The 15,761-nt window shown below is 37.4% G+C and overlaps 1 protein-coding gene across 5 annotated transcripts in view; it reads right to left on the bottom strand.

The window, feature by feature from the left end:
• ldb2a (LIM domain binding 2a) overlaps positions 1-15,761 on the bottom strand; it is a 119,887-nt gene that overhangs the window by 21,906 nt on the left and 82,220 nt on the right. For all 5 annotated transcript variants that reach the window (XM_088917858.1, XM_088917875.1, XM_088917866.1 and 2 more), the window contains exon 4: positions 12,804-12,926. In XM_088917858.1, the coding sequence (XP_088773984.1) occupies positions 12,804-12,926 (123 nt within the window). The remainder of the gene's footprint in view (positions 1-12,803; positions 12,927-15,761) is intronic.

Below are 15,761 nucleotides of genomic sequence, written 5' to 3'. Positions count from 1 at the left end.
AGTTTATTGTCATTATACTCATCTACAGGTATATGGTATAACGTAATGCTATTTAGTTAGCTCTCAGACGATAAGTAGTACAAAAAACAACAATACAATTGTATAAGAAAAGAAAGACAGAGACAACAGGTGGTGTGCAAAACAACAACAGGTAACAGGTAATGTGCAAAACAACATCAGATGTGCAAAAACATGCATCAACAGAATTAAATAAAGGATAGAAAATTATGGGGAGTGAGCTTCTTGACATGTGAGGTAGAGGTAGATTTCAATGTGTGTTTGAGTTTTTGGTAAGAGAGAAGGCACTGTGAGGTTCAGATCGTAGGTGAGAGAGGCTGGGAGTTTAATAGTTTGATAGTGCGGGGGTAAAAACTGTCTCCAAGTGTGGTAGTCCGGGCCCGAATGCTCCGGTACCGTTTTCCTGATGGTAGAGGGTCATACAGTCTGTAGCTGGGGTGTGTGGGGTCTTTGATGATGCTTAGAGCTTTCCTCAAGCACCATCTGTCATAAATGTCCTGTATGGATGGGAGGTCTTCTAAGCTCATCCCACAAATGTTCAATGTTCAAGTCTGATGGGTAGCAGGGCCCCACTTGTCAGTCTCTCACTTTTCACCCACTGCCTACAGCTCTTAGATCCCCAATGAGCTGAATTTTACATGGCCTTTTAGAGGAGCTCTGGCTGTGATTTCTTCCTTCCTTACTTAAGCAATCCAGGACCACTATCCTAATGTCTCCAGCTGATGACACCCAGAACTTGTCAAAGTTTTGCTCTCTTGCTCTAATTCTTTCCAGGATCACTGATCTCTATCAGGAGCTTCTCAGTTTAGTACCGAGATGAGGCTTCTTTTTTCCCATGTTACTTTCCAGGCTCCACAAGTTTCCCCACTCGTGTTCTCTGCATTGCACGCTGGCCACCATGTTTCTTCTCTTCACAGCTCCTGTGTTCCCTCAAAGATGCTGAGAATCCTTCGTTTTCCTTCTACCACTGCTGAATCAGGGCCAGGTTGTTCCATTCCCTATAAATATTGCTTCCTTCTTCCTTCGGGTGGTCCAGGGCACAGCTTCTCATTTATCACCAGTAGTGCCTCTGTCCCTCAGTGCCTCTCTGGAGTACTGTATATTCATCCCGTCTTCTCTAATAGCACCTCAGAACACCGTCCCACGCTCAGTACTGGAACAGACTTTCCTGTGCCCTCCCTGAGCATTCCTTTACAGACCTCCCAAGTGGCTGTGCACCTGTGACTAATTCCTCATGAGTATTCTTCAATTAATGACAATTCTCACATGTAACGCCACAGCGCTGTTTGAGCACGCTCCTCCTCAGGGAGGTGCTGTTGCCCCCTTGTGGTTCCTACCCAGAACTTCATGGGGCCAACCTGCCACAACATACCAGGCAATAAGCCATCTTAGTCTCGGTACAGAAAATCACACTAGTACCCGAGGGAAACTAATAATAAGCTACAGAAAAACTGAGGTCAACAGAACCATCCATTCTGGAAAGTAATCTGTTTTTTTAGACATGACAAGTAAATAGAAATGAAACATGAGTATACAGTATAGAAACCATAAGCCAACCACGAGTCAAAATCAAAAGTTGGACTTTAACCAGCACTTCCCACTATACTTTGCTCGACATCTGGCTGAATATGGCTCCATCATCAGTTTTTCCAAGTTATGTGACAGAAAACGAGTCTGTCTCAAGGAGTAGCCAAAAAACCTAATTTGCTAAATGATCTGCAGATTATCATGGCTATCAAGCATAAGTACGTCCTCTCAGGCACTGACAGCAGATGTCTCACCCCCTGAGTGAACGCATGCTGGAGAGCCCAGCTGATCTGTGCACTACTATGTCAATTCAAAACCTGCCCCCTGGAGTAGATGTTTATACACACTGATCTCCTGAACAGAAAGAAGCACATATTGCAGCAGATAAAAAAGAACAGGAAAATGAGACTTTGTGCACACATCCAGCTTCACCCAAAACCTCTCTCCATTATAAACAATGTCATTCACTAACGTGTTCAAAGAAATGCTGTTTGTTGCATTATACTTTTGTCAGTTACATCTTTTGAAGTTAACTGAACAATGATTATTCCTGATTAGCACGTTAACAAACCTGTTCTAACAGAGTTATCACAGTCCAAGTCTATACCTACCTGTACATCTCTACACAGAATTCACCTGGAATTCCAGAAAATGCAACATTATTAAGGAGAGGTAAATATCACTACATAAAGCTTTCTACATACAGTAGACTGTACAGTATATACTGTATACATATCTATTATTTACATTTAAAACAAAACATATGCAAAGTATGGGAAGTCTTGGCAGAGATTATGATTCTTTGTTCAGTTTTCAGCATTAGTAAATACTATATATTGCTTAGGAAATTAATTATGTCAATTCTTTATATATTAAAGAAATAAATTTATTGTACTGCTGATAATACAACTGGTGATCTACAATGAAAGTACCTAAGACATTCCAAAACTAAAAATGTGTTATTAAGCAAAATTAAGGGAAATTCATGCAGGTGTTTTCCCCACACTTCAAGAGCATGAAGACTTTGAATTAAATTGTATAATAGGGCACATATTAAAATAGTTCAGGTGGGTAGCTGTGTCAGCATGCGTAGGCTGCAAAGGAACAAGTAATAGGTTTATTCCATGCTGAAAAAAAAGAAGAAAGAAAACACAACGTTTCGGCCGTGGAGCCTTCTTCAGGTGTGAATCTTCTTCAGGTGTGAGGGACCTGAAGAAGGCTCCATGGCCGAAACATTGTGTTTTCTTTCTTCTTTTTTTCAGCATGAAATAAACCTATTACTTGTTCCCCCAGATATTAAAATGTTGTGTTTCCTTACTAAAAGGCTGTTCAAAAACCAGCTGAACTTTTGAAGGCTACAACGAAGAAACCAAAAATCAATATAAACAAAAGACAATAAGAGGGAATGATCACCTCCAGACAGCTGTGAGGTTGTAACTCTGTAGTGGGCTGGGAAGGAGTCAACTACCAAACAAGCTATAAACTAACAGATGCGTCTTATTTGTACTGTAGCAGAGAGTGGCGCTAAACATACTATTACTGTCTCTTGGATATGGTACCTGTTATCCACATAATACCAAGCAAAACCTAGAGATGTTGGCCCTGCACAGAGTGCACATTAATTTACTCTGCTCTAGAAAGGCAGCATCAATGCAGAAATCTCCACTGGGACAAATACCATGATTGTGATCAGATGAATAAACAAAGTGCTTTGCACAAAACTAGGAGCAGAGATTTGTTGCTATGAATTTAAGAAAGCCATATTACTGTGCCTATAACTAGTCTATATCCATTTTAATTCTAGGCTACAAGACAACAGTTTTAACCTTTTGCATTAAAATATATTTGTTTCATTCATCTACATATTCTACCCTACAACTTTAGGATTTAGGAAAGCTGAGGTACTGTATAACCTATCACCTTCACAATCACACACCAAGTTAATTGGCCTCCACCTATGTTAAACAGTGATTTAAGTGATTAAGTAGTGATTCACATGATGTCAGGATAAATCCAGAAGCTGTTATAGCTTCCATCTAATATAAAGTATAAAGTATATTTGTAGGATATTTGTATATCCTGATTCACATGATGTCAGGATAAATCCAGAACCTGTTATAGCTTCTATCTAATATAAAGTATAAAGTATATTTGTACAGCAGCTGCATAAAGGCACATATAAGGGGATTGGTATAAAAAAATCAAAGTCCTTGAATATTCCCTGGAGCATGGTGAGGATGGTAACAAAGAAGTGGAAGGTGTATGGTCTGCCTAGATCACAACCCTGCCACCAGTCCCTCTAAAGAGGATGACCAAGCAAGAAGAAGACACATCAGAGAAGCTACCAGGAGGCCAATGGCAACTTTAATACATTCCAATGGAACCACACATTGTTTGGAAACAAACAATAATCCACTCATTTTTTAGACCAGACAATTGCCAGTTTAATCTCTTCCCCTTGTTGTGATGTTATAATGTATTCTTTGTGCTCCAACTCATTCCTTTCTTTTTCTGTCTCTACTTATTATCCCAAGTATACATCATTTCCACTGTGCTTTAGGCCTTCTGCAGTATATCATTGTTGAATACATTTTACAGGTCTTCAAGCTTTAGCCTTTAGGATTCTTATCCTTATGTTAATACAGGCAACACATTGTGGGTCAAAGACTTTTGAGAGACAAAGCAATCATATGAAATTTTCCATCCCATTTCATTTTAATTTCAGGTATCATCTTATCAGTTTGAGATATCATTTGATCCAAGTATGTACTGAAATTGCTAATGTTTTCAAAATTTATGCAATTTGAGAATGGTAGGTGGTTTAAGCATGTTCAGTTCCCTGAAAATGTCACTTTTTAAGGCTGTGAAAAGCTTTGCAGACATTAAGTGCATCAATGTACATATTTTCAATGGTTTGGTTGATTAAGGTATTAATACAGATGCTGTGTACAGTTTATTAAGGCAAATATGTTCTCATAGTCACTTAATCCTAAGCATAATGAAATCACATATCCACTGGAAGTTTTAATTATTTGTCTTTCTACAGTATTTACAATTGGTTCATCCTCACTACTTGGAGATGTTCCATGCATTTACATCCTCTTCAAAGTATTGCTTGTTTTTCTGGCAGCACAGAGTCCACTTTTCCCTAAAGTTTTTTTCTGAGTACCTTCATGAAAATCCTGAAGGTAATGTGTGGTGAGCTATTTTTTATTATTGTAAGAACTACCAACTACTCAATAAAGAAATATTTTACATGACATAATTGACTGAAAATCTATTTTAATGAAATTACAATACTTTAAAATAATAAGAATTTCCACTTCAAAGCCTGTCAAATCATATTGTGATGATATGCAGCACATTAGACAAAATGTCTTATGTTTAATGGAAAAGTTTTAGAAATTGTGTCAATCTTACAAGACACACCTGACAATATGCAGAAGCAACTCACAACTGAACACAATAACCGTGACAACATTTGGAAAGAATGCTGACTTGAATTTATTTACATAGAGCCACATTACTAAAGCAAACTTACAAACTTCATTCAAAACCAAACATTTGCCAGAGACTTTTTTAACACTCTCAGCTTGCTAGTTAATTAGTGGAGTGTCAGTTTCAAATGCTTGATAAAAAACACCTCAACAAACATTGGACTGATATGAATACAACATATTGCTATTATTATAGAAACAATAATGAAACTCTCCTAATATTACTTTAAAAGCATGATCAAAACATCACACTGCTGGATATTCTCTTGGGAAAGATTTTGATTTTCAATGTTTTCTACTCACATGAACAGTTACTAGAAAGGATTGGGTTGTCAATGGAACAGAATTTATATAGTTTTTTTATGACTCATAAAAATACCTCTCATGAAACTAAAGCTGCAACTTCAGCATCAGAAAACCTCCTCTTTTTTTAATTTCTATACTATATTGGAAATGATTATTGGAACAAAGGAAAAAATATAAATTGCACATTGTAGATTAACATCTTTTGTGAAAAAATGAAATGCTACTCAATGCAGCATTGTGTTGAGATGCTACAATGTCATTTGTTGTAAGGCGACACATCAGAAAGTGCCACACCTCCTCAAGGCCAACATTAGCAGAGTCAGTGATACCATAGTAGAGTTGACTCCCAAGAAGGAAATTTCCCCATGACAAGAATATAGAAAAGAACAAAGTATATGCTGAAGGCTGCTCCTGTTGACAGACTGCTGCCCAGCTTCACATAGTAGTGTTGTGAAGTGGCAAGTGGCTGAGGTGCAAAACCCCAACTCTTCAACTCTCCAGAAGTAATGCGAGATTCATCAGGGGAAATTCTCTACCCGACACCTGACCAGTTGATCACCTCGGGGATCTGATGAATGAGGACAGGAAACAAGGGTAAACAAGGTTCCAAGGATTCCAGGCTAAACAGCTAAATTTAACAAAAATGAAACGTGGCACTCTGAAGCAGAATGATACACACGGTAACTTCAACATCTTTTTAAATAAAACAAGCCCTGTTAAGGTATTCACTTGTACACTTTCTTAAAATCTGGGGGATCTGACCTATTTCAATATATACTGATCGGAAAAAAAAAACGCAACACTTCCTCCTCCACACTTTGGCCCTCCCGTCTGCGTGGAACAGGCTGAAAAGTGACTCATCTGTGAAGAAGACCTGATGCCACTGCTGACGAGTCCATCGCAGCCTCTGTCTGGCCCAAACCAGTCATGTGTGACGTCTAGGCAGTATGAGCATAGGGGCTCTGACAGGTTGCCTTGCTCTAAGGCCAGCAGCATGGAGCCTCACTGTCCTGTCACTGATGTGGGCATTGTCAGCAGTTTCAGCAGCAGTATGGGTGGCAGATCTGAAACGATCTCTCAGATGGACCAGTCTGATGTTTTGGTCCTGCTCTGGTGTGGTCACTCAAGGGCAACCGGATCTTGGACAGTCATCTGTCCTGCCGGTCTGCTGAAACCTTCTCTGCAGTCGGAACACAGTGGAGCGACATACTCCATAGTGTCTGGCAACGCTGGCACATGACACGCCTGCCTACAGCATGCCAATGGCCCTCTCTCTTGCTTCTGGTAACATTTGAGGTATTACTGAATGCACAGAAAACTGGCTAAGTGTGGCCTTGTTTCTTGCAGTGACCTAAGCTATGAATAAAGGCCTTTTTAAAGGTGACCTGATCAGGCACTGTTCCACCTGGACCTCGTTGGATAAAAGTGCACTCAACGAGCTTTTGTGTGGTTGGCAAGCTGCAATGCCTCACTGCACAAGCTGTATTGCTGGTCAGAGGGCTTAAAACAAATGGACAACTTTTTGTGAAAGTATATAAGCTATAACTATAGTATTCTCATTCCAGAAATGTTGTGTTTCTTTTTTCCATCCGTATACATTTGTTCACAATATCATGTGAGCATTTTAAAATAAATAGTATAAAAACTGTATGGAAGCAGTCTGAGAACTATTTAAGACACAGATTGACAGTATTTTGATGAGTTAAACATAAAGACCGCACAGAATAGGGTGATAATCATAGCAATGAAAGAGACAGACAGCATCGCCAGTAGCAGAAGGTCTCCTTAATGCATTAAAGAGTGTGATTCTCATTGCCACTTTTGTCCACCTCACAGAATTGCCTTATTGTTTTTATGTTTGATTATCAAAGTCAATTAGATTTAATTGCTGTTTGATTCAGCAATTTTATATTTTATATTTTTATTGTGCACCTATGCGCTACAATGCTGTAGAAAAAGCCATGTTAAGATGGTGATACTTTCAACACTGAGACACAAATTTTGCTGCACACAAAAGGTACACAAAAAAACACTAGCTTTCACTCCAAGTAAAGAACACAGAGCAACTAAACGTAAACCAACACAGGGAATAATATTTAAAAAAAGAATGGAAATGGAGAAGCATTGCAGAAGCTCCGGAAAAAAAATAGATGTGCACAGCTGACTTTCATACAAGAAAACAATAAAGATCTTGCAGGCAAGTCAGTGAAGGTAGGACTCTTTTACCTACTACCCTCCTCCAGAACTCCATTGTTCATGATGGCTGCTGGCCTTACAGTACAGGTATGTGACATACTGATATTCCTTTTTCAATAGCACAAATGGAAGGGGCTAACAGATAAAAAGCCCCTGGGATACATAATACACAAGCTGACGCATGGACTATTTTAAAGGGGAACTGCAAAACTATTTTTACATTTCGGGGTTATAATGAATCAGCAATGACGAGTGCATTTCAAACCACACTAAAACTACCAAGCACACGCTAATGTGTACAACCTCCAATTTACATCAAAAAAGAGACAGTTTCAAGGTACAGTATGTGTAGCGCCATACTGCCCTCATTGTCTGCGATTCAGAATGAGGCAACAAAATGTCAGATGACGTGAAAGCAGCCCTATTACACTGTAAAGGTGCTTTAGCTTAAGCAAATCTTGCTTGTTTTGCATTTTTCTCATTCGCTTACAGAGACTAAAGAGCAGGAAGGGCTGCTCCATGTCACGATTCGTGTGAACTCTCCCTCTCATCCTGGCGAGACCAGCAGTTTGCAACAATGTGGCAAATGTACATTACATTCACAAAGTTCACAATTTTACACTTAATTTGAAATTTGTCCAATTTCCAGTTTATTTTGTTACTGAGATTTAATCAACAGTCTGAGAAACTGGGACTGCAGTTCCCCTTTAAAAAAGTTAAAATAAAAACTGTAGTCATAATCATTATCTCTCTGCCTTTTCCTCACTCCCTAAACAGAACCTACAGTTACGCAGCAGAAATACTAACACTAACACTAACAGTCCTTTGCTCAAGAGAATTAGCTGCTGCTGCAGTGATGTGGCTACCAGATGATATTGGTGCCGAGGCCCTGTTGATTTTTGACAGGTACTGGATTTTCAGTCAGGCAGGGTGATATTCTGGTTGCTTAGTAATTAGGTTGCACTGAACCTATCAGAGATTAAATACTTACAACTTACATAACTTATTAGCTGTCAAAATTAACTCAAAGATGATGATTTATACATTAAAAGTTAGACAGCAACCTGCTGGAATTTGGAAGGTAGCATTTTGCTAATCATATAGATTTAGTATTATCCCGTTTTTGGAAGCAGTTTGCAAATTATAAATGTATGCTTTCTTATACACATTTACTGAAAAAACACCTTGTAAAAATATCCATGAAAGAAAAAAAATTAGCTTACATTACTGAACTGAAAAAAAAATAGCGAGCGAGTACATTATGGCTGTCAATTAAGTGAAATAAGTATTTAACTATATAACGCACTTGCATTTCAGTTCTAGAATTGATACCTTGGCTTTTGGCTTCAGGGCCAGCCCACTCCCTTCTCATTAAGTAAAGCTGTGATCAAAAGGAGCAGGTTCATCAAATGCTCAGCATTCCATTGGGTTCTGCAATGGATTTTTTCCCCAAAGTGGGACCAAGACAGATACCCTGAGGGACCAATTTAATGCTTCATAATTCCTTATGAGATTTGACAAAATCACAGGCTACACAGAAACACTACAGCAAACACAGGCAGATCTACACATGTAAATGCTAGCGTTATCTCATAAAGCTAAACTTAGATCTAATGTTCAGCACAATTTAAACCAAAAATTCTTAAAAACATTATTAGATGTTCTTTTTTCTCTCCTACTTTCTACTTTTTTTTCTCAGGAGGTGTTCTATTTAAAATAAAAAAATTGATTGGCAGAAATTGTAAGGCCATTTAGTCAAAGCTGACATTCCACCTTTATCTTTAATGAAGCTAAGAGGCTCTGCACAACAGAATATGCTGGGTATATGCATGGTAGTGGTATAAATGTGAAAAAAATAATTTGAATTCAATTTATTAATTAATTCAATTACATTCAATTATCTCAGTCACATTGATGCTGTCACTGTCAAGTACACTGCAAAAACACATTAAAATCCAGTATTTAACTGTGCAACATCACTGTTCTGTGACCTTTGTGGTCTTGTAAAAAACCTGGTCTGACATCACCAAGGACAAGTCCCATGTCTGTCCTGATCCAAGAACAGACACTAACGGAACACACATGCTCAGTAATGTAAAGGGAATCAGTATAATCTATAAGCATTTCCTAAAACAGTAAAGAATGTTTTGTCTTTAGGTAAGGTACACAACGCACAACTTCATTTCCCAAAATAAAAGGGGCAAAAAGGATACTGACTTCAATATCTAAAGGCATAAACTTCTGGAGATATACAACAAGAATAAAATATGTATATCCTCAGTCCCAAGACTGAACATAGTCTTGACAGATAAAACATTTTTCAGCTGCTCAAGATATAATTTCAGGTTTCCCTTTTGATGGTTGCTACCAATGCAACTGATTTACTGATGCTCTTTCTGCTCAACAATTCTGAAAAGGGTTAATGACAACAGTATTACTGCAGGTGAAGAAAGAAAATCCTGTGCTGAAAGTAAATTTTAAGACACAATCAAGTCACAATCCGCTAAAAGAAAAGGGCAGTTTTACTCAAGAAAGCTGGCTAGATTAAAGGTGTTATAACTGCAGCAGAATTAAATGATGAGCGATTTAACTTTCTGTAAATGGAAAACAAAATTAAGGCCACTGCTGAATGAGTTACAGTAGTTATACCAGATCCACTGAAGGTGTCCATTTCTCATATCCTATAATCCATTATAGTAACCTATAAAACAGGCAAAAAAGACCCACAACATAGTGATCCTACAAATGAAGATCAGAAAAGCCAATACATTTTGATCTGTGAAATATAACTTACCATGGTATTTTATGAATCAAAAAGTATGAAAAAGCTGAAGTCCAGTGTAAAGTAACTTATGTAAAATATAAACATATACTTATCATTGTACAAAAAAGGAGCACAGGCTTAGCTGTAGTCACTATTTTGTAAGTGCATTACCAATATCCAACAGTAAACTAAAAAACAAATACAGTGCAAGATGCATTCTTAACCTGCACTGTGCTACAGTAGTTTACTCTGCTAGTCTCTCCACGTTATTTCCCCACAGACATTATTCTCATGCACATTAAAGATGGAAATCACATCAAGAAAAATACTTTTAGCTCACCTCACCAGCTCAATCAATTACTATTGAATCATTCAAATGAAAGCGATGTGTTTTTCAAAAGAAAAACAGCAAATATCTTACAGAAAACATTATTTCCAAAATTATATATTTCCAACATAAAAATATATAATTCAATCACATGATGACAGACAAAAGCATTATGTGTAGAGAAAACACACATTAACAGAAAAATGTATCATTCCAGACTTTGATAAAATTATCTGGCCACACATACTTACTATTTTGTGTGCCCTCTCTTTGCATCCTTTACAGCACTTTTCTTTTCTATTTTGAACCCAGTCCCTGCCATCTTCTCAGATTTTTTATGCCTATGTTTCTACACATGATTTTTGCAATTGGCTTTGGTTCCCTCTCTGCTGCAGTAGCCCTCAAGACATCCACAACTCTCGATGGGATTCAAGTCTGGGGACTGAAATGGCAAATCCATAACTTTAATCCTCTCTTTTTCCCCCAAAATTTCCCCTATGGATTTCACAGAATGCTTAGGGTCAGTATTCTGCTGGAATACAAATTTCCATCCAATAAGCTCTCTGGTGGCACATAACCCAAGAGTGCAAGGTTTCTCTGTATTCTGCAGTGCTCATTAAACCTTCAGCAGTACAAAGGTCTCCAGTGCTTGGCAAAGAAAAACAAACCCATAACATCACATAACCTCCACCTTGTTTAACACTGGGCAGGGGGAAATTTTTTAATTCTTCCCCTGTCTTCCTCTAGACACATTTAGCTTTCATGGCTAAATAAAAAACTAATTTGGATTTGTCTGACAAAACAATCAGACTATAGTAGTAATCAAGCACCTTTAAGTATTTGATGAGAACTTCTGATAGCTTTCTTCTGTGCATTGCCTTTATTAAATTACATGTTGGTTTTTGTACATTGGTACCACATCTTACAAGTGCAGACACAAGCGCAAGAGCTATCATGGAATCACATGTTACCCTGGCAAACCTTTCATCCTAATCTTGTTGGCCAGAGCCAAAGACAAACATTTGTCACATGCAGATGATCCACCATTGACCACAACTCCACACTGAAGTCTCTAATGCAGTGAAGTCTCTCATCTTATCTGCCCTCTTTGGGTAGTCTATGTAGATCTCGAGGCTGCTCCACACAAACATTACATTACCACAAAAGACCATGAATCTGATAGAGGAACTCTACACAAACTCTACACAGTCAGCTGCAGGCATGTGAATAACCAGTCCACTGACTGGTGCAGTATCTAAGTTTCTTCCATTACTGTTATGGACACTGCACGTCTTTGATCAATGTTGTTCGCAGAGGATACTCTTTATTCACTTCAGGAGGAACATCATGCTGAAGACTGCAGATGGACAGAGTGCCTGGTAATGTCCACTTCAATGGACACGTTGCTTGTGTGGATGCCATAACTGACCAAGCCAGAGCTCAACTAGAGACCATCCATCGCTGGCCATGGGAAATGGAGATGACCCAGGAGAAAAGCATGGTTGATGTGGGCTTGCTTGACTGCGGCTTTTCTCCAGCACCGTGGCCTTGGTCTGTTCTCAGCATGGCAGTGTGGGCAGGACAAGATCGCCTGGCTAAGGTAACAACATTTTGTTAAAGGAACATTACATTGTCTGCTTGTAAATGTCTTGACTATCTTCTCTAACTTCTTGTGTCAGCTTTCCTGTAGTCATCCAAGGACTTTGATGATCCGCTTAAATGATTACATTTCACATTTTGTAGGAAACTCACTCGGTCTTCCACACCTGGAGCTAGTTGAAGTAATTATTTTTCTGTTATTAATACTCAATCGGTGCTTTTGAGAAAGCTGAATCATTCTGCTGTTTTTCTGAGTAGTTTCGTCTGAATCATATATTGAATCATATCACCGCAAATTTGTTTCACCATTTGTGCTGCTCTTTTCTATCATGTTCCCAATTTATTACCTGAACAGACAGTTATATATTTAAGAATAATTACTTTCATGCACAATATGTGGCTTGCCCAGATACCTTTGTCAAAGAATGAAATCAGCTTTTACTGTACCGGTTATTCAGGTTAGTTTCACTTATATAGCAAAAACTATAGTTCTAGATAGGCAGAAAAACGATATGATCCAAAAAATACAAAGTGGTTACTGATAACACCAAATTTAAAGAAAACTTACATGCATCGCTAAAATGCTGCGAGGGACCAGTTCCCTGTACTGCCTGATTGTGAAGTGCCATGCCTTAATCCTCATGAGATCATCAAATGTGAACTCAAGAATCAGGCGTCCTTCTGTACAAACCTGTTGAGACAAAGGGAACTTGCTGTTAGTGTGTTCACCAGCCCTTACTACTGATACTTGGTTTCAGTCTCTTTAATTCCACTTTCTGAAAAGCCTACCTAAGAATCACTTTACCATGAGTATCAAACATAAAACAATTATTTCTCGATATTTTCTTCCAAAAATTGTTCATAAATTACAATAATTCATGCATTAAAAAATATTTGCCATATTCTTTAGGCAGATATTCAAGATAAAACTTTATTTTCTTCTGCCTATTTGTCCTTATTCTGCAAACAACCCAGTTCCTTTTTTTTTTGGACATGTGCTTTTCAAGATACAAGATACTTATTGGGGCTAATTGTAAGTTAAAGCATATTAAAAACAAACAGAAGGCATAAAGCTTAAAGCATGTTTCAGGTCACCAAAGGATTTTTGCAGAAAAAAAACTGACAATTGCCCAACATTTAAAATTAACTGAATAAGTTATAGCAGAAACCTGGTAGAGAAAAGTCACTACCAGACTATCTTCACAAATTAAAAAAATATTATATTTTTTTACATAAGATACAAGTATGATTGTTATTCTAATCATTCACATACACACAAAAAATAACCTTCCAAAAATTACAAAATGTAGGTTATAATAACCAAGAATGACTATGTGGCATGAGCCGCAAAATTTATTTTCTGTAAACAATAGCTTAATCAGGATTGTTTTTTTATTTTATTAACTAAACACCAAGGACTTTACCCTATGAAATGATGTCTACTTAAACATAAATTTCAAAAGAAATGAAAACCATTGTAATACAGTACACAGACTAAGAAAAACAGACACAGAAAACCCATAGCTAGAAGTGTATACCGGTGATTTTTACTCTCCAAAACCCTTAACACTTAAATTCCCCCCAATTTCACTTTGAAGTATACAGTATACATGGATTATAAAATGCAATCAAATACTTGCCCTGCACTCTACAAGAGGCACTTAACAAGATTTTGCTTTGTGCTCCTCTGCCTGAATTTGTGGTTGTCAAAAGTCAAAATGTGCTCGAAAGCTTCTTCATACAATAAACCTCCCATAAGTACCCAACCAGCATGTCTTAACTGCATAAATAAGAGACGCGGGTTCATTAAAGGGTAATATTTTCCCTCTAGCCGTTTCACTAACACAAGTCAAGAAACTTTCCATATTATTTAAAGTAAAAGTAAAATTAAAGTGAGGTATAATATGCTGGGTTTAATTAATTTATAAATGCTGAAATTACAAATCACAAGATATCTAATTTATACTGAACGTCTGTCACAAAAGTGCAGGTCTTGGCTTGTCAACTGCAGTTACTATACTGTATGTTCATACCAGAGCTTTGCCAACAGTTTTGCTTTTTCACTCTTCATGCAATAAAGACTAATGCAAGAAATACAAAGAAACTCTCCTTTTTCTTGCCATTTTTCTATTTTTCTATGTTTTATTATGAATATGAGAGGCAATGCAATATTAGCAGTACAACATTAAGTCATAAACTTCTTTATTTTTAGCACAAAGCAAAAGACAACAGCTTTGCAATCTCCAGACATTTTGATGCTCTTCAAGACAATAGTGTACAATAAATGTGAATTACTTTATGTAAAGGTTTTTTCTTTAATTATGCAGCGCTGTTAGTAAAAGAAAAAATGAAAATGAAAACCTTTCAATCCATTATTAAAAATATGTAAGTTATCTAGACAAAATAGTTTCCTCATTTTTTAAAACTATTTTTACATTTACAAAAATTGTTATAACCAATGCACATTTTCAAGACAAAGAATCTTAAATCACGAGTCGCCAATTAAGAAAACATTTGCTGTTTTGCTGAATTCATGTTACGGTACTCTGAGCTCTGACATTTTGTTGCTATGGAAACTGAAATCAGCTGATTAGTTGGCATGGCAACAGAAAAGATGTAATCCCAGCAGACACACTCTAATCAATGCCCCCAGCACAGATGGTCTCCGGAGGATCAACAAGAAAGAGGCTGGCAGGCATACAGCCTGTCACGTGGTACCACTAGACCATGCCAGAGAAGAAAACTAAAAAAAGAACATTTTTTCCCCTACAAGTAGTGAATATATCATTTAACCCATTCTGGTACTATGCACTCCAAAATAAAATCTGCATCACCTCCACCTTTTCACTGCCTTGTCTTGTATGGATCTTGTGGAGGCTGTGAAATCTCTTTAGGAGCAGTGCGGTTAAAAGAGAGGAGAAACTTTCCGTTTAAGAAATACAATGGACCATTCCAACACAACTTCACAGCTTTATTCAAATCAATACACCGCAAAATAGCGGAAACCTTCTCCTGGTTTCCCCTCGTACCTTCAAGGTCAAGCTACCAAGAAGGAGGCTGATGGTGTTTTGTCAGAAATGTATATTGCTTTCAGGGCCATCTTTTTAATATGACTCAGTATGTAAATAATATACCATATGGATATAATAGCAATATTTTTATGTAGTATTATATAATAAGATGTCCTATAAACATACTCCACTTTGTTTGCAGCTAGGCGTTCTGTAGTATAAAAGCTTTAGCTCAGTGTCATTGCCCATTCCACCCAGATCACACTTGGAAATCTGCAACATTCTTCTTCAGCTCTTTTGTCAAGCTCATTCTGTTTTTTAAAATCTGAAAAAAAGTCTGATTTAAGCAATTTACGTTTAGTTACTCTAGACCTTTGGGGTTATTATCACATTGAAAAACTTAACAATCATCCATGAGATGCCCTTTTATGGATGGAGTAAATGAAACTGTTTTCCATTTTATTATCATCACTTATTTTTGTTATGCTCACCACATTTTTTTTCTCTACGGTTAC

This window comes from Atractosteus spatula, chromosome 1, assembly GCF_055471065.1.
Source record: "Atractosteus spatula isolate fAtrSpa1 chromosome 1, fAtrSpa1.hap1, whole genome shotgun sequence".
In the NCBI taxonomy this organism is placed as follows: Eukaryota; Metazoa; Chordata; class Actinopteri; order Semionotiformes; family Lepisosteidae; genus Atractosteus; species Atractosteus spatula.
Note: the sequence above shows the minus strand (reverse complement) of the source record. Positions and strands in the feature narration are given on the sequence as shown.